The following is a 27085-nucleotide window of genomic DNA, read 5'->3' on the forward strand; positions in this document are numbered from 1 at the left end:
TCCTCATACATGTGTGAGAGCTGGAGCGCAGTCACCTCCCTCATACATGTGTGAGAGCTGGACCTCAGTCACCTTCCTCATACATGTGTGAGAGCTGGACCTCGGTCACCTCCCTCATACATGTGTGAGAGCTGGACCTCAGTCACCTTCCTCATACATGTGTGAGAGCTGGACCTCAGTCACCTCCCTCATACATGTGTGAGAGCTGGACCTCAGTCACCTTCCTCATACATGTGTGAGAGCTGGACCTCAGTCACCTTCCTCATACATGTGTGAGAGCTGGAGCTCAGTCACCTCCCTCATACATGTGTGAGAGCTGGACCTCAGTCACCACCCTCATACATGTGTGAGAGGGGGACCTCAGTCACCTTCCTCATACATGTGTGAGAGCTGGACCTCAGTCACCTTCCTCATACATGTGTGAGAGCTGGACCTCAGTCACCTTCCTCATACATGTGTGAGAGCTGGACCTCAGTCACCTTCCTCATACATGTGTGAGAGCTGGACCTCAGTCACCTCCCTCATACATGTGTGAGAGCTGGAGCGCAGTCACCTTCCTCATACATGTGTGAGAGCTGGACCTCAGTCACCTTCCTCATACATGTGTGAGAGCTGGACCTCAGTCACCCCCCTCATACATGTGTGAGAGCTGGACCTCAGTCACCTTCCTCATACATGTGTGAGAGCTGGACCTCAGTCACCTCCCTCATACATGTGTGAGAGCTGGAGCGCAGTCACCTTCCTCATACATGTGTGAGAGCTGGACCTCAGTCACCTTCCTCATACATGTGTGAGAGCTGGACCTCAGTCACCCCCCTCATACATGTGTGAGAGCTGGACCTCAGTCACCTTCCTCATACATGTGTGAGAGCTGGAGCTCAGTCACCTTCCTCATACATGTGTGAGAGCTGGAGCTCAATCACCTCCCTCATACATGTGTGAGAGCTGGACCTCAGTCACCCCCCTCATACATGTGTGAGAGCTGGACCTCAGTCACCTCCCTCATACATGTGTGAGAGCTGGACCTCAGTCACCTCCCTCATACATGTGTGAGAGCTGGACCTCAGTCACCTCCCTCATACAAGTGTGAGAGCTGGACCTCAGTCACCCCCCTCATACATGTGTGAGAGCTGGACCTCAGTCACCTTCCTCATACATGTGTGAGAGCTGGACCTCAGTCACCTCCCTCATACATGTGTGAGAGCTGGAGCGCAGTCACCTTCCTCATACATGTGTGAGAGCTGGACCTCAGTCACCTTCCTCATACATGTGTGAGAGCTGGAGCTCAGTCACCTTCCTCATACATGTGTGAGAGCTGGACCTCAGTCACCTCCCTCATACATGTGTGAGAGCTGGACCTCAGTCACCTTCCTCATACAAGTGTGAGAGCTGGACCTCAGTCACCTTCCTCATACATGTGTGAGAGCTGGACCTCAGTCACCTTCCTCATACATGTGTGAGAGCTGGAGCGCAGTCACCTCCCTCATACATGTGTGAGAGCTGGACCTCAGTCACCTTCCTCATACATGTGTGAGAGCTGGACCTCAGTCACCCCCCTCATACATGTGTGAGAGCTGGACCTCAGTCACCTCCCTCATACATGTGTGAGAGCTGGACCTCAGTCACCTCCCTCATACATGTGTGAGAGCTGGACCTCAGTCACCTTCCTCATACAAGTGTGAGAGCTGGACCTCAGTCACCTTCCTCATACATGTGTGAGAGCTGGACCTCAGTCACCTCCCTCATACATGTGTGCAAGCTGGACCTCAGTCAGTCACCTACCTCATACATGTGTGAGAGCTGGACCTCAGTCACCTCCCTCATGCATGTGTGAGAGCTGGACCTCAGTCACCCCCCTCATACATGTGTGAGAGCTGGACCTCAGTCACCCCCCTCATACATGTGTGAGAGCTGGACCTCAGTCACCTCCCTCATACATGTGTGAAAGCTGGACCTCAGTCACCTTCCTCATACATGTGTGAGAGCTGGAGCTCAGTCACCTCCCTCATACATGTGTGAGAGCTGGAGCTCAGTCACCTTCCTCATACATGTGTGAGAGCTGGACCTCAGTCACCTTCCTCATACATGTGTGAGAGCTGGACCTCAGTCACCTTCCTCATACATGTGTGAGAGCTGGAGCTCAGTCACCTCCCTCATACATGTGTGAGAGCCGGACCTCAGTCACCTCCCTCATACATGTGTGAGAGCTGGACCTCAGTCACCTCCATCATACATGTGTGAGAGCTGGAGCTCAGTCACCGCCCTCATACATGTGTGAGAGCTGGACCTCAGTCACCTCCCTCATACATGTGTGAGAGCTGGACCTCAGTCACCTCCCTCATACATGTGTGAGAGCTGGACCTCAGTCACCTTCCTCATACATGTGTGAGAGCTGGACAGGTGTCACATATCACATTACTCAGCGCAGTCTCCTGGTGCGTCCTAGTCACATTGTGCTCCGTATACAGCCTCAGTCACACACAGTATACAGGTGTCATATATCACATTACTCAGCGCAGTCTCCTGGTGCGTCCCAGTCACATTGTGCTCCGTATACAGCCTCAGTCACACACAGTATACAGGTGTCATATCACATTACTCAACGCAGTCTCCAGGTGCGTCCTAGTCACATTGTGCTCCGTATACAGCCTCAGTCACACACAGTATACAGGAGTCATATATCACATTACTCAGCGCAGTCTCCTGGTGCGTCCTAGTCACATTGAGCTCCGTATACAGCCTCAGTCACACACAGTATACAGGTGTCATATATCACATTACTCAGCGCAGACTCCTGGTGCGTCCTAGTCACATTGTGCTCCATATACAGCCTCAGTCACACACAGCATACAGGTGTCATATATCACATTACTCAGCGCAGTCTCCTGGTGCGTCCTAGTCACATTGTGCTCCGTATACAGCCTCAGTCACACACAGTATACAGGTGTCATATATCACATTACTCAGCGCAGTCTCCTGGTGCGTCCTAGTCACATTGTGCTCCGTATACAGCCTCAGTCACACACAGTATACAGGTGTCATATATCACATTATTCAGCGCAGTCTCCTGGTGCGTCCTAGTCACATTGTGCTCCGTATACAGCCTCAGTCACACACAGTATACAGGTGTCACATATCACATTAGTCAGCGCAGTCTCCTGGTGCGTCCTAGTCACATTGTGCTCCGTATACAGCCTCAGTCACACATAGTATACAGGTGTCATATATCACATTATTCAGCGCAGTCTCCTGGTGCGTCCTAGTCACATTATGCTCTGTATACAGCCTCAGTCACACACAGTATACAGGTGTCATATATCACATTACTCAGCGCAGTCTCCTGGTGCGTCCTAGTCACATTGTGCTCCGTATACAGCCTCAGTCACACACAGTATACAGGTGTCATATATCACATTACTCAGCGCAGTCTCCTGGTGCGTCCTAGTCACATTGTGCTCCGTATACAGCCTCAGTCACACACAGTATACAGGTGTCATATATCACATTACTCAGCGCAGTCTCCTGGTGCGTCCTAGTCACACTGTGCTCCGTATACAGCCTCAGTCACACACAGTATACAGGTGTCACACATCACATTACTCAGCGCAGTCTCCTGGTGCGTCCTAGTCACATTGTGCTCCGTATACAGCCTCAGTCACACAGTATACAGGTGTCACACATCACATTACTCAGTGCAGTCTCCTGGTGCGTCCTAGTCACATTGTGCTCCGTATACAGCCCCAGTCACACACAGTATACAGGTGTCACACATCACATTACTCAGCGCAGTCTCCTGGTGCGTCCTAGTCACACTGTGCTCCGTATACAGCCTCAGTCACACACAGTATACAGGTGTCACATATCACATTACTCAGTGCAGTCTCCTGGTGCGTCCTAGTCACACTGTGCTCCGTATACAGCCTCAGTCACACACAGTATACAGGTGTCATATATCACATTATTCAGCGCAGTCTCCTGGTGCGTCCTAGTCACATTGTGCTCCGTATACAGCCTCAGTCACACACAGTATACAGGTGTCACATATCACATTAGTCAGCGCAGTCTCCTGGTGCGTCCTAGTCACATTGTGCTCCGTATACAGCCTCAGTCACACACAGTATACAGGTGTCATATATCACATTATTCAGCGCAGTCTCCTGGTGCGTCCTAGTCACATTATGCTCTGTATACAGCCTCAGTCACACACAGTATACAGGTGTCATATATCACATTACTCAGCGCAGTCTCCTGGTGCATCCTAGTCACATTGTGCTCCGTATACAGCCTCAGTCACACACAGTATACAGGTGTCATATATCACATTACTCAGCGCAGTCTCCTGGTGCGTCCTAGTCACATTGTGCTCCGTATACAGCCTCAGTCACACACAGTATACAGGTGTCATATATCACATTACTCAGCGCAGTCTCCTGGTGCGTCCTAGTCACATTGTGCTCCGTATACAGCCTCAGTCACACACAGTATACAGGTGTCATATATCACATTACTCAGCGCAGTCTCTTGGTGCCTCCTAGTCACATTGTGCTCCGTATACAGCCTCAGTCACACACAGTATACAGGTGTCACACATCACATTACTCAGCGCAGTCTCCTGGTGCGTCCTAGTCACACTGTGCTCCGTATACAGCCTCAGTCACACACAGTATACAGGTGTCACACATCACATTACTCAGCGCAGTCTCCTGGTGCGTCCTAGTCACATTGTGCTCCGTATACAGCCTCAGTCACACAGTATACAGGTGTCACACATCACATTACTCAGTGCAGTCTTCTGGTGCGTCCTAGTCACATTGTGCTCCGTATACAGCCTTAGTCACACACAGTATACAGGTGTCACACATCACATTACTCAGCGCAGTCTCCTGGTGCGTCCTAGTCACACTGTGCTCCGTATACAGCCTCAGTCACACACAGTATACAGGTGTCACACATCACATTACTCAGCGCAGTCTCCTGGTGCGTCCTAGTCACATTGTGCTCCGTATACAGCCTCAGTCACACAGTATACAGGTGTCACACATCACATTACTCAGTGCAGTCTCCTGGTGCGTCCTAGTCACATTGTGCTCCGTATACAGCCCCAGTCACACACAGTATACAGGTGTCACACATCACATTACTCAGCGCAGTCTCCTGGTGCGTCCTAGTCACATTGTGCTCCGTATACAGCCCCAGTCACACACAGTATACAGGTGTCACACATCACATTACTCAGCGCAGTCTCCTGGTGCATTCTAATCACACTGTGCTCCGTATACAGCCTCAGTCACACACAGTATACAGGAGTCACATATCACATTACTCAGCGCAGTCTCCTGGTGCGCCCTAGTCACATTGTGCTCCGTATACAGCCTCAGTCACACACAGTATACAGGTGTCACATATCACATTACTCAGCGCAGTCTCCTGGTGCATCCTAGTCACACTGTGCTCCGTATGCAGCCTCAGTCACACACAGTATACAGGAGTCACATATCACATTACTCAGCGCAGTCTCCTGGTGCGTCCTAGTCACATTGTGCTCCGTATACAGCCTCAGTCACACACAGTATACAGGTGTCACATATCACATTACTCAGCGCAGTCTCCTGGTGCATCCTAGTCACACTGTGCTCCGTATGCAGCCTCAGTCACACACAGTATACAGGTGTCATATATCACATTACTCAACGCAGTCTCCTGGTGCGTCCTAGTCACATTGTGCTCCGTATACAGCCTCAGTCACACACAGTATACAGGTGTCATATATCACATTACTCAGCGCAGTCTCCTGGTGCGTCCTAGTCACATTGTGCTCCGTATACAGCCTCAGTCACACACAGTATACAGGTGTCATATATCACATTACTCAGCGCAGTCTCCTGGTGCGTCCTAGTCACATTGTGCTCCGTATACAGCCTCAGTCACACAGAGTATACAGGTGTCATATATCACATTACTCAGCGCAGTCTCCTGGTGCGTCCTAGTCACATTGTGCTCCGTATACAGCCTCAGTCACACAGAGTATACAGGTGTCATATATCACATTACTCAGCGCAGTCTCCTGGTGCGTCCTAGTCACACTGTGCTCCGTATACAACCTCAGTCACACACAGTATACAGGTGTCATATATCACATTACTCAGCGCAGTCTCCTGGTGCGTCGTAGTCACATTGTGCTCTGTATACAGCCTCAGTCACGCACAGTATACAGGTGTCATATATCACATTACTCAGCGCAGTCTCCTGGCGTCCTAGTCACACTGTGCTCCGTATACAGCCTCAGTCACACACAGTATACAGGTGTCATATATCACATTACTCAGCGCAGTCTCCTGGTGCGTCCTAGTCACATTGTGCTCCGTGTACAGCCTCAGTCACACACAGTATACAGGTGTCACACATCACATTACTCAGTGCAGTCTCCTGGTGCGTCCTAGTCACATTGTGCTCCGTGTACAGCCTCAGTCACACAGTATACAGGTGTCACACATCACATTACTCAGTGCAGTCTCCTGGTGCGTCCTAGTCACATTGTGCTCCGTATACAGCCCCAGTCACACACAGTATACAGGTGTCACACATCACATTACTCAGCGCAGTCTCCTGGTGCGTCCTAGTCACATTGTGCTCCGTATACAGCCCCAGTCACACACAGTATACAGGTGTCACACATCACATTACTCAGCGCAGTCTCCTGGTGCATTCTAATCACACTGTGCTCCGTATACAGCCTCAGTCACACACAGTATACAGGAGTCACATATCACATTACTCAGCGCAGTCTCCTGGTGCGCCCTAGTCACATTGTGCTCCGTATACAGCCTCAGTCACACACAGTATACAGGTGTCACATATCACATTACTCAGCGCAGTCTCCTGGTGCATCCTAGTCACACTGTGCTCCGTATGCAGCCTCAGTCACACACAGTATACAGGAGTCACATATCACATTACTCAGCGCAGTCTCCTGGTGCGTCCTAGTCACATTGTGCTCCGTATACAGCCTCAGTCACACACAGTATACAGGTGTCACATATCACATTACTCAGCGCAGTCTCCTGGTGCATCCTAGTCACACTGTGCTCCGTATGCAGCCTCAGTCACACACAGTATACAGGTGTCATATATCACATTACTCAACGCAGTCTCCTGGTGCGTCCTAGTCACATTGTGCTCCGTATACAGCCTCAGTCACACACAGTATACAGGTGTCATATATCACATTACTCAGCGCAGTCTCCTGGTGCGTCCTAGTCACATTGTGCTCCGTATACAGCCTCAGTCACACACAGTATACAGGTGTCATATATCACATTACTCAGCGCAGTCTCCTGGTGCGTCCTAGTCACATTGTGCTCCGTATACAGCCTCAGTCACACAGAGTATACAGGTGTCATATATCACATTACTCAGCGCAGTCTCCTGGTGCGTCCTAGTCACATTGTGCTCCGTATACAGCCTCAGTCACACAGAGTATACAGGTGTCATATATCACATTACTCAGCGCAGTCTCCTGGTGCGTCCTAGTCACACTGTGCTCCGTATACAACCTCAGTCACACACAGTATACAGGTGTCATATATCACATTACTCAGCGCAGTCTCCTGGTGCGTCGTAGTCACATTGTGCTCTGTATACAGCCTCAGTCACGCACAGTATACAGGTGTCATATATCACATTACTCAGCGCAGTCTCCTGGCGTCCTAGTCACACTGTGCTCCGTATACAGCCTCAGTCACACACAGTATACAGGTGTCATATATCACATTACTCAGCGCAGTCTCCTGGTGCGTCCTAGTCACATTGTGCTCCGTGTACAGCCTCAGTCACACACAGTATACAGGTGTCATATATCACATTACTCAGCGCAGCCTCCTGGTGCGTCCTAGTCACATTGTGCTCTGTATACAGCCTCAGTCACACACACAGTATACAGGTGTCATATATCACATTACTCAGCGTAGTCTCCTGGTGCGTCCTAGTCAAACCGTGTTGTGACTAAGACGCATTTTTTAGCAATTTAAGACGCCGGACGTTAAGAGATGTATGGTCCTGGTGGCTTCCTCTCGTGCCAGACATCAAGCATGGCGTATTGAGGCTGGGTGTATGAGGGCGCATCTGTGTAACTGCAGATTTGTGGACAAGGAGACATGCCCTTCATATACAAGGAGGTGAGAACATCTTCCAGGGCGGACCAAAGGGCAAACATTGTTATCACTTGCAGCTGTATTTAATTGTGAGACAGATATAGCAGAATGAAGTGCGAGACTTACCTCGTCGTAATAAAACCGAACATCGGCTCTTTTACATCGCAAGTCCCAAAGCACAATTGTCCCACTTTCATATCCTATGAGTAACTGGAAGAGAAAGCACCATTGTTATTCAGCACAACCCACATGCGTTAGAGCGCCACCTGTGTACAGCACAGGGTATTACATGTCACTAAAGGATCCCCCAAACCTCTCTATTCCAACACTATTGGTGTGTACACACGGTGAGATATTTTCTTACAATTTTGACTATATAGTCAAAATCGTAAGAAAAGTTAGTGCTGATCGCAAGGTGAAAGTCACCTTGCGATCCTGATTCGATACCGATGCACGGTCCCGCGCGGTCGGCATCGCAAGCATAGATAGACTGCGCAGGCAAGTCAATTTTGACTATCTCGCAGAAAAGATAGTCAAAACTGACACTTAGCCACAATCGCACATCGGGGGTCATTCCGAGTTGATTGCTAGCTGCCGTTGTTCGCAGCCCAGCGATCAGGCTAAAAATCAGCATTTCTGCGCATGCGTATGCACGCTCGATGTACGGGTATAAAGTCCTTTGTGGTTTTGAACAGGATCTAGCGATGTTTTAATTCGCACTGGCGGCCGCAAGAAGATGGACAGGAAAGGGGCGTTTCTGGGTGTCAACTGGCCGTTTTCAGGGAGTGCTTAGAAAAACGCAGGCATGTCAGGGAAAACGCAGGCGTGGCTGGGCGAACGCTGGGCAGGTGTGTGACGTCAAAAGCCGTCCCTCCAACGTCAGAATCAACGCACATGGGGGGTCATTCCGAGTTGTTCGCTAGCTGCTTTCGGTCGCAGCGCAGCGGTCAGGCAAAAAATCGGCACTTCTGCACGTGCGTATGGTGCACTGTGCACGCGCATCGTACTTTCACAAAAGCCGATGCAGTTTTACACAAGGTCTAGCGACGCTTTTCAGTCGCACTGCTGGCCGCAGAGTGATTGACAGGAAGTGGGTGTGTCTGGGTGGTAACTGACCGTTTTCGTGGGAGTGTGTGAAAAAACGCAGGCGTGCCAGATAAAAACACAGGAGTGGCTGGGGAAACGTAGGCGTGGCTGGCCGAACGCAGGGCGTGTTTGTGACGTCAAAACAGGAACTAAATAGTCTGAAGTGATCGCTAGCTAGGAGTAAGTCTGGAGCTGCTCTGAAACTGCACAATCTTTTTTTGTAGCAGCGCAGCGATCCTTTCGTTCTCACTTCTGCTAAGCTAAGATACACTCCCTGAGGGCGGCGGCTTAGCGTTTGCACTGCTGCTAAAAGCAGCTAACGAGCGATCAACTCGGAATGAGGGCCATGAAGAGTAAGTTCAGGGCTGGTCTTGTTTTGCACAAAATGTGTTTGCAGGCGCTCAGCTGCACAAGCGTTCGCACTTCTGCAAAGCGAAAATAAACTCCCCAGTAGGCGACGGCAATGCGTTTGCACGGCTGCAAATAACTGCTAGCAAATGAACAACTCGGAATGACCCCCATAGTCAGTATTGTCATTATGCGATGCCGACCTAGCCCCTGTCGCATAGTGAGAATCAGGCATAGCCCGAATCTCGCCGTGCGTATGGGCCTTTAGGCAAATTCAATTATCAGCGAGAATTTCACTGTGGCTAATTGTCATCTCTGAGCAACTCACCTGATGCTGAGCCCCAGACGCTGCCCTTACCGCAGAACCTGCGGCTGCATTTTACATGGAATGTATGGGGTAATGCACGGAACCGGTGCCAGAATACGAGCGGCTTATTCTTTTATTGGTTTCCAGCTGGACTATAACAGTAACAGAGCGGTGAGCCGGGGATTTGGGGGGCCATTTATTCAACCAAAGGGGATTTTTTAAATTGTGAGTGCTCTTTTGAAAAAATGGGCAGCGGTCTTGGGAATTCAGAAGAGGTGTGGCCTCTGGGAAAGGGCGTGGTCTCTGGAAAAGCGTTTCCGTGCATACCATAATACCAGGTCATTAAATACATAGTTTGGGGCTCACTGTAAGTTACTTCATCTTGCCATTCTGCACGTGTACACAAATAATATACACAATGCGTGCGCATAAAGATTAGGGCGCATCTGCGGCTAAGGTCTCTTACACCTGGGAGGTGGTGCTATGAGGGAAGTGGTGCTATGAGGGAATCGGTACTGGGAGGGAAGTGTTACTAGGAGGGAAGTGGTACTAAGAGGGAAGTGGTGCTAGAAAGAAAGTGGTACTAGGAGGGAAGTGGTACTATGAGGGAAGTGGTACTATGAGGGAAGTGGTACTATGAGGGAAGTGGTACTTTGAGGGAAGTGGTGCTAGGAAGAAAGTGGTACTATGAGGGAAGTGGTACTATGACGGAAGTGGTACAAGGAGGGAAGTGGTGCTAGGAAGAAAGTGGTACTAGGAGGGAAGTGGTACTATGAGGGAAGTGGTACTATGAGGGAAGTGGTACTAGGAGGGAAGTGGTACTATGAGGGAAGTGGTGCTAGGAAGAAAGTGGTGCTAGGAAGAAAGTGGTACTATGAGGGAAGTGGTACTATGAGGGAAGTGGTACTATGACGGAAGTGGTACAAGGAGGGAAGTGGTGCTAGGAAGAAAGTGGTACTAGGAGGGAAGTGGTACTATGAGGGAAGTGGTACTATGAGGGAAGTGGTACTAGGAGGGAAGTGGTACTATGAGGGAAGTGGTACTATGAGGGAAGTGGTACTATGAGGGAAGTGGTGCTAGGAAGAAAGTGGTACTATGAGGGAAGTGGTACTATGAGGGAAGTGGTACTATGAGGGAAGTGGTACAAGGAGGGAAGTGGTGCTAGGAAGAAAGTGGTACTAGGAGGGAAGTGGTACTATGAGGGAAGTGGTACTATGAGGGAAGTGGTACTAGGAGGGAAGTGGTACTATGAGGGAAGTGGTACTAGGAGGGAAGTGGTACTAGGAGGGAAGTGGTACTATGAGGGAAGTGGTACTATGAGGGAAGTGGTGCTAGGAAGAAAGTGGTACTATGAGGGAAGTGGTACTATGAGGGAAGTGGTGCTAGGAAGAAAGTGGTACTATGAGGGAAGTGGTACTATGAGGGAAGTGGTACTATGAGGGAAGTGGTACTATGACGGAAGTGGTACTATGACGGAAGTGGTACAAGGAGGGAAGTGGTGCTAGAAAGAAAGTGGTACTAGGAGGGAAGTGGTACTATGAGGGAAGTGGTACTATGAGGGAAGTGGTACTAGGAGGGAAGTGGTACTATGAGGGAAGTGGTACTATGAGGGAAGTGGTACTAGGAGGGAAGTGGTACTATGAGGGAAGTGGTACTAGGAGGGAAGTGGTGCTAGGAAGAAAGTGGTACTATGACGGAAGTGGTACTATGAGGGAAGTGGTACTATGAGGGAAGTGGTACTAGGAGGGAAGTGGTGCTAGGAAGAAAGTGGTACTATGACGGAAGTGGTACTATGACGGAAGTGGTACAAGGAGGGAAGTGGTGCTAGGAAGAAAGTGGTACTAGGAGGGAAGTGGTACTATGAGGGGGAAGTGGTACTATGAGGGAAGTGGTACTAGGAGGGAAGTGGTACTATGAGGGAAGTGGTACTAGGAGGGAAGTGGTGCTAGGAAGAAAGTGGTACTATGAGGGAAGTGGTATTATGAGGGAAGTGGTACTATGACGGAAGTGGTACAAGGAGGGAAGTGGTACTATGAGGGAAGTGGTGCTATGAGGGAATCGGTACTGGGAGGGAAGTGGTACTAAGAGGGAAGTGGTGCTAGAAAGAAAGTGGTACTAGGAGGGAAGTGGTACTATGAGGGAAGTGGTACTATGAGGGAAGTGGTACTATGAGGGAAGTGGTGCTAGGAAGAAAGTGGTACTATGAGGGAAGTGGTACAAGGAGGGAAGTGGTGCTAGGAAGAAAGTGGTACTAGGAGGGAAGTGGTACTATGAGGGAAGTGGTACTATGAGGGAAGTGGTACTATGACGGAAGTGGTACAAGTAGGGAAGTGGTGCTAGGAAGAAAGTGGTACTAGGAGGGAAGTGGTACTATGAGGGAAGTGGTACTATGAGGGAAGTGGTACTAGGAGGGAAGTGGTACTATGAGGGAAGTGGTACTAGGAGGGAAGTGGTACTATGAGGGAAGTGGTACTAGGAGGGAAGTGGTACTATGAGGGAAGTGGTGCTAGGAAGAAAGTGGTACTATGAGGGAAGTGGTACTATGAGGGAAGTGGTACTATGACGGAAGTGGTACAAGGAGGGAAGTGGTGCTAGGAAAAAGTGGTAATAGGAGGGAAGTGGTACTATGAGGGAAGTGGTACTATGAGGGAAGTGGTACTAGGAGGGAAGTGGTACTATGAGGGAAGTGGTACTAGGAGGGAAGTGGTACTATGAGGGAAGTGGTACTAGGAGGGAAGTGGTGCTAGGAAGAAAGTGGTACTATGAGGGAAGTGGTACTATGAGGGAAGTGGTACAAGGAGGGAAGTGGTACTATGAGGGAAGTGGTACTATGAGGGAAGTGGTACTATGAGGGAAGTGGTACTATGAGGGAAGTGGTACAAGGAGGGAAGTGGTGCTAGGAAGAAAGTGGTACTATGACGGAAGTGGTACTATGACGGAAGTGGTACAAGGAGGGAAGTGGTGCTAGGAAGAAAGTGGTACTAGGAGGGAAGTGGTACTATGAGGGAAGTGGTACTATGAGGGAAGTGGTACTAGGAGGGAAGTGGTACTAGGAGGGAAGTGGTACTATGAGGGAAGTGGTACTAGGAGGGAAGTGGTGCTAGGAAGAAAGTGGTACTATGAGGGAAGTGGTACTATGAGGGAAGTGGTACTATGACGGAAGTGGTACAAGGAGGGAAGTGGTACTATGAGGGAAGTGGTACTATGACGGAAGTGGTACAAGGAGGGAAGTGGTACTAGGAGGGAAGTGGTACTAGGAGGGAAGTGGTACTAGGAGGGAAGTGGTACTAGGAGGAAAGTGGTACTAGGAGGGAAGTGGTACTATGAGGGAAGTGGTACTATGAGGGAAGTGGTACTATGAGGGAAGTGGTACTAGGAGGGAAGTGGTACTATGAGGGAAGTGGTACTATGAGGGAAGTGGTACTAGGAGGGAAGTGGTGCTAGGAAGAAAGTGGTACTATGAGGGAAGAGGTACTATGAGGGAAGTGGTACTATGACGGAAGTGGTACAAGGAGGGAAGTGGTACTATGAGGGAAGTGGTACTATGACGGAAGTGGTACAAGGAGGGAAGTGGTACTAGGAGGGAAGTGGTACTATGAGGGAAGTGGTACTAGGAGGGAAGTGGTGCTAGGAAGAAAGTGGTACTATGAGGGAAGTGGTACTATGAGGGAAGTGGTACTATGACGGAAGTGGTACTATGAGGGAAGTGGTACTATGAGGGAAGTGGTGCTAGGAAGAAAGTGGTACTATGAGGGAAGTGGTACTATGAGGGAAGTGGTACTATGACGGAAGTGGTACAAGGAGGGAAGTGGTACTAGGAGGGAAGTGGTACTATGAGGGAAGTGGTACTATGAGGGAAGTGGTGCTAGGAAGAAAGTGGTACTATGAGGGAAGTGGTACTATGACGGAAGTGGTACAAGGAGGGAAGTGGTACTATGAGGGAAGTGGTACTAGGAGGGAAGTGGTACTAGGAGGGAAGTGGTACTATGACGGAAGTGGTACAAGGAGGGAAGTGGTACTATGAGGGAAGTGGTACTATGACAGACGTGGTACTAGGAGGGAAGTGGTACTTTGAGGGAAGTGGTACTTTGAGGGAAGTGGTGCTAGGAAGAAAGTGGTACTATGAGGGAAGTGGTACTATGAGGGAAGTGGTACTAGGAGGGAAGTGGTACTATGAGGGAAGTGGTACTATGAGGGAAGTGGTACTATGAGGGAAGTGGTGCTAGGAAGAATGTGGTACTATGACGGAAGTGGTACTAGGAGGGAAGTGGTACTATGAGGGAAGTGGTACTAGGAGGGAAGTGGCTGGCAGAGTGAAGATGGAAGCATTGTATATAAGTATACACGGGTTTAGGGCAGGATGTACTAAAGGGAAAATGCAGTAAAACCCCCATTTTCGGGAGTTTTACCGAATTTTCATATGTACTTAGACCCGGCCGCCGGGTTTTCGCCGCCAAGGGTATCGTCATCTTTTTATGGCGGTCCCCCTTATGAAGCCTAAGGGCTTCTTTCACACCCCCGCCTCCGTGTGTCGCACTCTATGACCAACGCTGCATACGCCGACCAGCGCCGCACCCACCTCCCCCATTACCTCTCTCCTGGCAGGCTCCTGGTGCAGCAGCACGATCCCCCGCCTCCCTCTCCCCCGCAGCACAGACATTTGTCCTTCTGGCTGCAGGGGGGAGAAGGAGGAGTCCGGGGACCACCAGCAAACGTCACCTCCCGGGGCTGGGAGGTGACGGACCCAACAGAGACCTCCCGTAATCCTTCTCACAGGTATCGCGGGGGGGTCTCTGTACATATGCGATTAGCATCGCTGCGGTGGGCGCGCGTGGGGCGATTAGCATCGCTGTGGTGGGCGCGCGTGGGGCGATTAGCATCACTGCGGTTGATGCCGAGGGGCGGCGGTGTATATTAATACAGCCCGCCCTTCGTATGAAATACATACAATCAAAATCCCGTCAACTGACCGACGTCAAAATCCCGACAAAGTCAAAATACTGACATCTAAAATACAGACAGTCAAAATACCGACATTTAACATGTCGACAGGTAAAACAGTTGTCACAAGTTTTCCATTGTTTTTGTTGTGTATGCCGACATAGGTCGACATGAACACCGTATAAGTGTACAGCGCCCCCTCGCATTCGGGCACGGTCCTCGCTGCGCTCGGCACACTATTATATTCCCACTCCGGGTCCACTGGGATGGTAAAGTATCAACAAGTGGTTTCAATGAAAAAATCATGAAAAACTCGTCGGAATTTTGACCGTCGAGATTTTGATTGTAGGTAAATTGACTATGGGGGTCATTCCGAGTTGTTCGCTCGCAAGCTGCTTTTAGCAGCTTTACACACGCTAAGCCGCCGCCTACTGGGAGTGAATCTTAGCATAGTAAAATTGCGAACGAAAGATTCGCAATATTGCGAAAAGACTTCTCTGTGCAGTTTCTGAGTAGCTCGAGACTTACTCTGCCAGTGCGATCAGTTCAGTGCTTGTCGTTCCTGGTTTGACGTCACAAACACACCCAGCGCTCGCCCAGACACTCCTCCGTTTCTCCAGCCACTCCCGCGTTTTTTCCCACACGCCCATAAAACGGCCAGTTTCCGCCCAGAAACACCCACTTCCTGTCAATCACACTCCGATCACCAGAACGAAGAAAAAAACTCGTAATGCCGTGAGTAAAATACCTAACTGCATAGCAAATTTACTTGGCGCAGTCGCAGTGCGAACATTGCGCATGCGCACTAAGCGGAAAATCGCTGCGATGCGAAGAAATTTACCGAGCGAACAACTCGGAATGACCCCCTATATCCCGTATACATATAGTATCAGTGTAGAGAAACCCCCCCCCCACACGTACGGGTAATGCAGGCGAGAGTACTGTACAAGGGCCCTCATTCCGAGTTGTTCGCTCGTTCTTTTTCTTCGCATCGGTGCGATAAGTCGCAAACTGCGCATGCGCAATGTTCGCAGTGCGCCTGCGCCAAGTAAATTAGCACAAAAATGTGGTATTTTTTTTACTCACGGCTTAACGAAGAATTTTCATCGTTCTGGTGATCGTAGTGTGATTGACAGGAAGTGGGTGTTTCTGGGCAGAAACTGACCGTTTTATGGATGTGTGCGAAAAAACGCAGGCGTGTCAGGGAAAAACGCGGGAGTGTCTGGAGAAACGGGGGAGTGGCTGGGCGAACGCTGGGTGTGTTTGTGACGTCAAACCAGGAACGAAAAGGACTGAACTGATCGCAGTGGCAGAGTAAGTGTCGAGCTACTCAGAAACTGCTAAGAAATTTCTAATCGCTATTCTATTCGCAATTCTGCTAATCTTTCGTTCGCAATTCTGCAAAGCTAAGATTCACTCCCAGTAGGCGGCGGCTTAGCGTGTGCAATGCTGCTAAAAGCAGCTAGCGAGCAAACAACTCGGAATGAGGGCCAATGATCCGACTGACGGGAAGTATAACACAAGGCACGGTAGACATGGTTTCATGACTACATTACTTCCTACAGCTCACATTATCGGTGTATGCTATATTATTATTATTATTATTATACTTGATTTATATGGCGCCACATGGGATCCACAGCGCCCAATTAAAGAGTAATCAAATAAGCAAAACATGAAGACAGTGACTTACAGTTCAATACAATATAGGACAAGTACAGGGTATATACACATAGCTGCGTCAGCAGATGACATTGACATAAGTATAAGGGCGGCAGAAAACCGAGGAATTTGGTGTCATCAAAGGGAGTATTAAAAAGAAGATAGTGTAAGTAAGAGACGTACTGTAAAGGCACATGAGGGAAGAGGGCCCTGCTCGTGAAAGCTTACAAATCTGTTAGTCACAGGACTTTGGCTGAGGGGTGATTCAATGCCAAGGTACCTTGTGGAACGCATCACCCGTGCTGTGTGGACTTATTCTCCTGTGGAATAATCTGCTATCACTGCTGGGTGGACTCAGTGATAGTTCTGCTGGGAGGACTCAGTGATAGTTCTGCTGGGTGGACTCAGTGATAGTTCTGCTGGGTGGACTCAGTGGACTCAGTGATAGTTCTGCTGGGTGGACTCAGTGGACTCAGTGATAGTTCTGCTGGGTGGACTTGGTGATACTTCTGCTGCATGGACTTGGTGATACTTCTGCTGCGTGGACTCGGTGATACTTCTGCTGGGTGGACTTGGTGATACTTCTGCTGCGTGGACTCAGTGATAGTTCTGCTGGGTGGACTCGGTGATAGTTTTGCTGGGTGGACTCGGTGATAGTTCTGCTGGGTGGACTCGGTGGACTCAGTGATAGTTCTGCTGGGTGGACTCAGTGGACTCAGTGATAGTTCTGCTGGGTGGACTTGGTGATACTTCTGCTGCATGGACTTGGTGATACTTCTGCTGCGTGGACTCGGTGATAGTTCTGCTGGGTGGACTTGGTGATACTTCTGCTGCGTGGACTCGGTGATACTTCTGCTGCGTGGACTCAGTGATAGTTCTGCTGCGTGGACTCAGTGATAGTTCTGCTGCGTGGACTCAGTGATAGTTCTGCTGGGTGGACTCGGTAATAGTTCTGCTGGGTGGACTCAGTGATAGTTCTGCTGGGTGGACTCAGTGATAGTTCTGCTGGGTGGACTCAGTGATAGTTCTGCTGGGTGGACTCGGTTATAGTTCTGCTGGGTGGACTCGGTTATAATTCTGCTGCGTGGACTCGGTGATACTTCTGCTGGGTGGACTCAGTGATAGTTCTGCTGGGTGGACTCAGTGATAGTTCTGCTGGGTGGACTCAGTGATAGTTCTGCTGGGTGGACTCAGTGATAGTTCTGCTGGGTGGACTCAGTGATAGTTCTGCTGGGTGGACTCAGTGATAGTTCTGCTGGGTGGACTCGGTGATAGTTCTGCTGGGTGGACTCGGTGATAGTTCTGCTGGGTGGACTCGGTGATAGTTCTGCTGGGTGGACACGGTGATAGTTCTGCTGGGTGGACTCGGTGATACTTCTGCTGCGTGGACTCGGTGATACTTCTGCTGGGTGGACTCGGTGATAGTTCTGCTGGGTGGACTCGGTGATACTTCTGCTGCGTGGACTCGGTGATACTTCTGCTGGGTGGACTCGGTGATAGTTCTGCTGGGTGGACTCGGTGATAGTTCTGCTGGGTGGACTCGGTGATAGTTCTGCTTCTGGGACTAACTCTATCTGGACTGCTACCTGTGTATTGTTTCTGGGCTATATTCACCTCTGTTTCCTGTGTGTTATCTACGCCTATGTGCGGTGAGAAATAAACCATCACTTTGGTCTCATCGGCTCTGTATCTGAGTGTATAGAAGAACCCCGTGTCCTCACATTTCACGAGATTACATACCTTTCCTTCATCTCGCGGCGTGTCGCTTAAATGTACAACTGGTCCCGGGTGAGCCTTGGTAGATCTAGAAAAAAGGAAGGAAAAGAGTAATAAGTGATGCAGGAAACCAGAACCTGCAATACTACATTCAGTGGTGCAGTAATACTACATTCAGAGGTGCAGTAATACTACATTCAGTGGCGTAGTAATACTACATTCAGTGGTGCAGTAATACTACATTCAGAGGTGCAGTAATACTACATTCAGTGGCGCAGTAATACTACATTCAGTGGTGCAGTAATACTACATTCAGAGGTGCAGTAATACTACATTCAGTGGCGCAGTAATACTACATTCAGTGGTGCAGTAATACTATAGTCAGTGGTGCAGTAATACTAAAGTCATTGGTGCAGTAATACTACCGCCAGTGGCACTGTAATACTACATTCAGTGGTGCAGTAATACTACATTCAGTGGTGCAGTAATACTATAGTCAGTGGTGCAGTAATACTAAAGTCATTGGTGCAGTAATACTACAGTCAGTGGAGCAGTAATACTACCGCCAGTGGCACTGTAATACTGCATTCAGAGGTGCAGTAATACTACATTCAGTGGCGCAGTAATACTACATTCAGTGGTGCAGTAATACTACATTCAGTGGCGCAGTAATACTATAGTCAGTGGTGCAGTAATACTAAAGTCATTGGTACAGTAATACTACAGTCAGTGGTGCAGTAATACTACATTCAGTGGCGCAGTAATACTATAGTCAGTGGTGCAGTAATACTACATTCAGTGGTGCAGTAATACTATAGTCAGTGGTGCAGTAATACTACATTCAGTGGTGCAGTAATACTATAGTCAGTGGTGCAGTAATACTACATTCAGTGGTGCAGTAATACTATAGTCAGTGGTGCAGTAATACTACATTCAGTGGTGCAGTAATACTATAGTCAGTGGTGCAGTAATACTAAAGTCATTGGTACAGTAATACTACAGTCAGTGGTGCAGTAATACTACATTCAGTGGCGCAGTAATACTATAGTCAGTGGTGCAGTAATACTACATTCAGTGGTGCAGTAATACTATAGTCAGTGGTGCAGTAATACTACAGTCAGTGGAGCAGTAATACTATAGTCAGTGGTGCAGTAATACTAAAGTCATTGGTACAGTAATACTACAGTCAGTGGAGCAGTAATACTACCGCCAGTGGCACTGTAATACTGCATTCAGTGGTGCAGTAATACTACATTCAGTGGCGCAGTAATACTACATTCAGTGGTGCAGTAATACTAAAGTCATTGGTGCAGTAATACTACAGTCAGTGGAGCAGTAATACTACATTCAGTGGAGCAATAATAATACATTCAGCGGAGCAGTAATACTACATTCAGTGGAGCAGTAATACTCCATTCAGCGGAGCAGTAATACTACATTCAGTGGAGCAGTAATACTACATTCAGTGGTGCAGTAATACTACAGTCAGTGGCGCAGTAACACTACATTCAGTGGTGCAGTAATACTACAGTCAGTGGCGCAGTAATACTACATTCAGTGGCGCAGTAATACTACAGTCAGTGGTGCAGTAATACTAAAGTCATTGGTGCAGTAATACTACAGTCAGTGGAGCAGTAATACTACCGCCAGTGGCACTGTAATACTACATTCAGTGGTGCAGTAATACTACAGTCAGTGGTGCAGTAATACTACATTCAGTGGTGCAGTAATACTACAGTCAGTGGAGTAGTAATACTACATTCAGTGGAGCAATAATACTACATTAAGTGGTGCAGTAATACTAAAGTCAGTGGTGCAGTAATACTAAAGTCAGTGGTGCAGTAATACTAAAGTCAGTGGTGCAGTAATACTACAATCAGTGGTGCAGTAATACTAAAGTCAGTGGTGCAGTAATACTATAGTCAGTGGTGCAGTAATACTACATTCAGTGGTGCAGTAATACTATAGTCAGTGGTGCAGTAATACTATAGTCAGTGGTGCAGTAATACTATAGTCAGTGGTGCAGTAATACTACAATCAGTGGTGCAGTAATACTAAAGTCAGTGGTGCAGTAATACTATAGTCAGTGGTGCAGTAATACTACATTCAGTGGTGCAGTAATACTATAGTCAGTGGCGCAGTAATACTATAGTCAGTGGTGCAGTAATACTACATTCAGTGGTGCAGTAATACTATAGTCAGTGGTGCAGTAATACTAAAGTCATTGGTGCAGTAATACTACAGTCAGTGGAGCAGTAATACTACCGCCAGTGGCACTGTAATACTACATTCAGTGGTGCAGTAATACTACAGTCAGTGGTGCAGTAATACTACATTCAGTGGTGCAGTAATACTACAGTCAGTGGAGTAGTAATACTACATTCAGTGGAGCAATAATACTACATTCAGTGGTGCAGTAATACTAAAGTCAGTGGTGCAGTAATACTAAAGTCAGTGGTGCAGTAATACTAAAGTCAGTGGTGCAGTAATACTACAATCAGTGGTGCAGTAATACTAAAGTCAGTGGTGCAGTAATACTACAGTCAGTGGAGCAGTAATACTACAGTCAGTGGTTCAGTAATACTGAAGTCAGTGGAGCAGTAATACTACATTCAGTGGACCAGTAATACTACATTGAGTGGTGCAGTAATACTACATTCAGTGGTGCAGTAATACTACATTCAGTGGTGCAGCAACACTACATTCAGTGGACCAGTAATGCTACATTCAGTGGTGCAGTAATACATCATTCAGTGGTGCAGTAATACTACACTGAGCGGAGTAGTAATACTACATTCAGTGGTGCAGTAATACTACATTCAGTGGCGCAGTAATACTACATTCAGTGGACCAGTAATACAACATTCAGCGGAGCAGTAATACTACCGTAATAGTACATTCAGTGGACCAGTAATACTACATTCAGCGGACCAGTAATACTACATTCAGCGGACCAGTAATACTACATTCAGTAGTGCAGTAATACTACATTCAATGGAGCAGTAATACTACATTCAGTGGTGCAGTAATACTATATTCAGTGGTACAGTAATAGTAATACTACATTCAGCGGAGCAGTAATACTACATTCAGCGAAGCAGTAATACTACATTCAGCGGACCAGTAATACAACATACAGCGGAGCAGTAATACTACATTCAGCGGAGAAGTAGCACTACATTCAGCGCTGCAGTAATACTACATTCAGTGGTGCAGTAATACTACATTCAGCGGAGCAGCAATACTACATTCAGTGGTGCAGTAATACTACATTCAGTGGAGCAGTAATACTTCATTCAGTGGAGCAGTATTACTACATTCAGCGTAGCAGTAATACCACATTAATTTGACCAGTAATACTACATTCAGTGGTGCAGTAATACTACATTCAGTGGTGCAGTAATACTACATTCAGTGGTGCAGTAATATTACAGTCAGTGGAGCAGTAATACTATATTCAGTGGAGCAGTAATATTACATTCAGTGGAGCAGTAATACTATATTCAGTGGAGCAGTAATATTACAGTCAGTGGAGCAGTAAAACTACATTAGGTGGCACAGTAATAATACATACAATGAAGCACTAATACTACAGACAGTGGTGCAGTATAACTATATTCGAGACGCAGTAATACTACAATCAGTGGTGCAGTAATACTACATTCAGTGGTGCAGTAATACTACATTCAGTGGTGCAGTAATACTACATTCAGTGGTGCAGTAATACTACATTCAGTGGTGCGGTAATACTACATTTAGTGGCCGCAGTAATACTACATTCAGTGGTGCAGTAATACTACATTTTGTGGCACAGTAATACTATAGTCAGTGGTGCAGTAATACTACATTCAGTGGCCGCAGTAATACTATAGTCAGTGGTGCAGTAATACTACAGTCAGTGGTGCAGCAATACTACATTTAGTGGCCGCAGAAATACTACATTCACTGGTGCAGCAATACTACATTTTGTGGCACAGTAATACTATAGGCAGTGGCCGCAGTAATACTACATTCAGTGGTGCAGTAATACTGCAGTCAGTGGTGCAGCAATACTACATTAAGTGGCCGCAGTAATACTATTCAGTGGCGCGGAAATACTACAGTCAGTGGCCGCAGTAATACTAAAGTCAGTGGTGCAGTAATACTATAGTCAGTGGCGCAGTAATACTATAGTCAGTGGCGCAGTAATACTATAGTCAGTGGCGCAGTAATACTATAGTCAGTGGCGGCAGTAATACTACATCCAGTGGCGTGGTAATACTGCAGTCAGTGGTGCAGCAATACTACATTAAGTGGCCGAAGTAATACTATTCAGTGGCGCGGAAATACTACAGTCAGTGGCCGCAGTAATACTAAAGTCAGTGGTGCAGTAATACTATAGTCAGTGGCGCAGTAATACTAGGGTCAGTGGCGCAGTAATAATATAGTCAGTGGCGCAGTAATACTATAGTCAGTGGCGCAGTAATACTATAGTCAGTGGTGCAGTAATACTATAGCCAGTGGCGCAGTAATACTATAGTCAGTGGCGGCAGTAATACTAGGGTCAGTGGCGGCAGTAATACTACATTTAGTGGCCGCAGTAATACTACATTCAGTGGTGCAGTAATACTACATTTTGTGGCACAGTAATACTATAGTCAGTGGTGCAGTAATACTACATTCAGTGGCCGCAGTAATACTATAGTCAGTGGTGCAGTAATACTACAGTCAGTGGTGCAGCAATACTACATTTAGTGGCCGCAGAAATACTACATTCACTGGTGCAGCAATACTACATTTTGTGGCACAGTAATACTATAGGCAGTGGCCGCAGTAATACTACATTCAGTGGTGCAGTAATACTGCAGTCAGTGGTGCAGCAATACTACATTAAGTGGCCGCAGTAATACTATTCAGTGGCGCGGAAATACTACAGTCAGTGGCCGCAGTAATACTAAAGTCAGTGGTGCAGTAATACTATAGTCAGTGGCGCAGTAATACTATAGTCAGTGGCGCAGTAATACTATAGTCAGTGGCGCAGTAATACTATAGTCAGTGTTGCAGTAATACTATAGCCAGTGGCGCAGTAATACTATAGTCAGTGGCGGCAGTAATACTAGGGTCAGTGGCGGCAGTAATACTACATTTAGTGGCCGCAGTAATACTACATTCAGTGGTGCAGTAATACTACATTTTGTGGCACAGTAATACTATAGTCAGTGGTGCAGTGATACTACATTCAGTGGCCGCAGTAATACTATAGTCAGTGGTGCAGTAATACTACAGTCAGTGGTGCAGCAATACTACATTTAGTGGCCGCAGAAATACTACATTCACTGGTGCAGCAATACTACATTTTGTGGCACAGTAATACTATAGGCAGTGGCCGCAGTAATACTACATTCAGTGGTGCAGTAATACTGCAGTCAGTGCTGCAGCAATACTACATTAAGTGGCCGCAGTAATACTATTCAGTGGCGCGGAAATACTACAGTCAGTGGCCGCAGTAATACTAAAGTCAGTGGTGCAGTAATACTATAGTCAGTGGCGCAGTAATACTATAGTCAGTGGCGCAGTAATACTATAGTCAGCGGCGGCAGTAATACTACATCCAGTGGCGTGGTAATACTGCAGTCAGTGGTGCAGCAATACTACATTAAGTGGCCGAAGTAATACTATTCAGTGGCGCGGAAATACTACAGTCAGTGGCCGCAGTAATACTAAAGTCAGTGGTGCAGTAATACTATAGTCAGTGGTGCAGTAATACTATAGCCAGTGGCGCAGTAATACACTAGCCAGTGGCGCAGTAATACTATAGTCAGTGGCGGCAGTAATACTAGGGTCAGTGGCGGCAGTAATACTACATCCAGTGGCGTGGTAATACTACAGTCAGTGGTGCAGCAATACTACATTAAGTGGCCGAAGTAATACTATTCAGTGGCGCGGAAATACTACAGTCAGTGGCCGCAGTAATACTAAAGTCAGTGGTGCAGTAATACTATAGTCAGTGGCGCAGTAATACTAGGGTCAGTGGCGCAGTAATAATATAGTCAGTGGCGCAGTAATACTATAGTCAGTGGCGCAGTAATACTATAGTCAGTGGCGCAGTAATACTATAGCCAGTGGCGCAGTAATACTATAGTCAGTGGCGGCAGTAATACTAGGGTCAGTGGCGCAGTAATACTACATCCAGTGGCGTGGTAATACTCATGTAACATAAAGAATAAGAGCACTGACACAGAACCCCAGGACCTCTCAGTAAGGAACAGGCCAGTGGTGGTGTGTTACAGTATTACTATTCTAATTCAGTAATGTTCTTTGTAACCATGTTGGAAGCCATTGTGTGGTCTGCATGTAACTGTGGGCATCAGGTGTCAGACAGGAACAGGCAGGATCAGCATTATAAGATCAGAGTACAATACAGTTCTGCACCGTTACTCCCCATACAGCAGTGATGGGCGTCCGCCGCCAGATGACACCTCACCTGCAGCCCCCACTCCCTGCTGCGGCTCTGTGTCCCTCGGGCCCTGTTCCCTGCTCTATGCCCTGTTGGACTTGGCTCTAATTCTCTACTTTATGCCCAGTGAGCTTCAGCCACAGCACCTGGTATCTTACTGTATATGAGCTGGGGAGGTGGATGAAGCTCGGGGAGGACATAAAACAGAGAACTGATACTGCCTTGCATCGCTTGTACTTGTCACATGATCTCCTGGATGCAACACAGGGAGGTCACTCAGTGCCAGCAGTCTGCGGGCGCCGTTATGTACCGCCGTGCTGAAAGGCTGCTGTCTATTTTTGGTTTCACTTACACAGAGATTTTCTGCCATGGGGCACATAAAAAATAAGAATTTACTTACCGATAATTCTATTTCTCGGAGTCCGTAGTGGATGCTGGGGTTCCTGAAAGGACCATGGGGAATAGCGGCTCCGCAGGAGACAGGGCACAAAAAGTAAAGCTTTACGATCAGGTGGTGTGTACTGGCTCCTCCCCCTATGACCCTCCTCCAAGCCTCAGTTAGGTACTGTGCCCGGACGAGCGTACACAATAAGGAAGGATTTATGAATCCCGGGTAAGACTCATACCAGCCACACCAATCACACCGTACAACCTGTGATCTAAACCCAGTTAACAGTATGATAACAGCGGAGCCTCTGAAAAGATGGCTCACAACAATAATAACCCGATTTTTGTAACTATGTACAAGTAATGCAGATAATCCGCACTTGGGATGGGCGCCCAGCATCCACTACGGACTCCGAGAAATAGAATTATCGGTAAGTAAATTCTTATTTTCTCTATCGTCCTAGTGGATGCTGGGGTTCCTGAAAGGACCATGGGGATTATACCAAAGCTCCCAAATGGGCGGGAGAGTGCGGATGACTCTGCAGCACCGAATGAGAGAACTCCAGGTCCTCCTCAGCCAGGGTATCAAATTTGTAGAATTTTACAAACGTGTTCTCCCCCGACCACGTAGCCGCTCGGCAGAGTTGTAATGCCGAGACCCCTCGGGCAGCCGCCCAAGAAGAACCCACCTTCCTTGTGGAGTGGGCTTTTACCGATTTTGGCTGTGGCAGGCCTGCCACAGAATGTGCAAGCTGAATCGTACTACAAATCCAGCGAGCAATAGTCTGCTTAGACGCAGGAGCGCCCAACTTGTTGGGAGCATATAGTATAAACAGCGAGTCAGATTTCCTGACTCCAGCTGTCCTTGAAATGTATATTTTTAAAGCTCTGACAACGTCCAACAACTTGGAGTCCTCCAAGTCGCTTGTAGCCGCAGGCACTACAATAGGTTGGTTCAGATGAAATGCTGACACCACCTTAGGGAGAAAATGCGGACGAGTCCGCAGTTCTGCCCTGTCCGAATGGAAAATCAGATATGGGCTTTTGTAAGATAAAGCTGCCAGTTCTGACACTCTCCTGGCCGAAGCCAGGGCTAGTAGCATGGTCACTTTCCATGTGAGATATTTCAAATCCACAGTTTTTAGTGGTTCAAACCAATGAGATTTGAGAAAGTCCAAAACAACATTGAGATCCCACGGTGCCACTGGAGGCACCACAGGGGGCTGTATATGCAGTACTCCCTTAACAAAGGTCTGGACTTCAGGAACTGAAGCCAATTCTTTTTGGAAGAAAATCGACAGGGCCGAAATTTGAACCTTAATAGATCCCAATTTGAGACCCATAGACAATCCTGATTGCAGGAAATGTAGGAATCGACCCAGTTGAAATTCCTCCGTCGGAGCACTCCGATCCTCGCACCACGCAACATATTTTCGCCAAATGCGGTGATAATGTTGCGCGGTTACTTCGTTCCTTGCTTTAATCAAAGTAGGAATGACTTCTTCCGGCATGCCTTTTTCCTTTAGGATCCGGCGTTCAACCGCCATGCCGTCAAACGCAGCCGCGGTAAGTCTTGAAACAGACAGGGACCCTGCTGAAGCAAGTCCCTTCTCAGAGGTAGAGGCCACGGATCTTCCGTGATCATCTCTTGAAGTTCCGGGTACCAAGTCCTTCTTGGCCAATCCGGAACCACTAGTATCGTTCTTACGCCTCTTTGCCGTATAATTCTCAATACTTTTGGTATGAGAGGCAGAGGAGGAAACACATACACCGACTGGTACACCCAAGGCGTTACCAGCGCGTCCACAGCTATTGCCTGCGGATCTCTTGACCTGGCGCAATACCTGTCCAGTTTTTTGTTGAGGCGAGACGCCATCATGTCCACCATTGGTCTTTCCCAACGGGTTACCAGCATGTGGAAAACTTCTGGATGAAGTCCCCACTCTCCCGGGTGAAGGTCGTGTCTGCTGAGGAAGTCTGCTTCCCAGTTGTCCACTCCCGGGATGAACACTGCTGACAGTGCTATCACATGATTCTCTGCCCAGCGAAGAA

General features: G+C 48.0%; 1 protein-coding gene across 9 annotated transcripts in view; it reads right to left on the reverse strand.

Moving 5' to 3' along the window:
- The window catches only part of STXBP5L (syntaxin binding protein 5L), a 619515-nt gene that overhangs the window by 317355 nt on the left and 275075 nt on the right, over positions 1-27085 (reverse strand). For all 9 annotated transcript variants that reach the window (XM_063956843.1, XM_063956842.1, XM_063956846.1 and 6 more), the window contains 2 exons: positions 18235-18298; positions 8277-8360 (listed from right to left, as the gene is read on the reverse strand). In XM_063956843.1, coding sequence (XP_063812913.1) covers positions 8277-8360; positions 18235-18298 — 148 coding nt within the window. The remainder of the gene's footprint in view (positions 1-8276; positions 8361-18234; positions 18299-27085) is intronic.

This window comes from Pseudophryne corroboree, chromosome 2, assembly GCF_028390025.1.
Source record: "Pseudophryne corroboree isolate aPseCor3 chromosome 2, aPseCor3.hap2, whole genome shotgun sequence".
Classification (NCBI taxonomy): Eukaryota; Metazoa; Chordata; class Amphibia; order Anura; family Myobatrachidae; genus Pseudophryne; species Pseudophryne corroboree.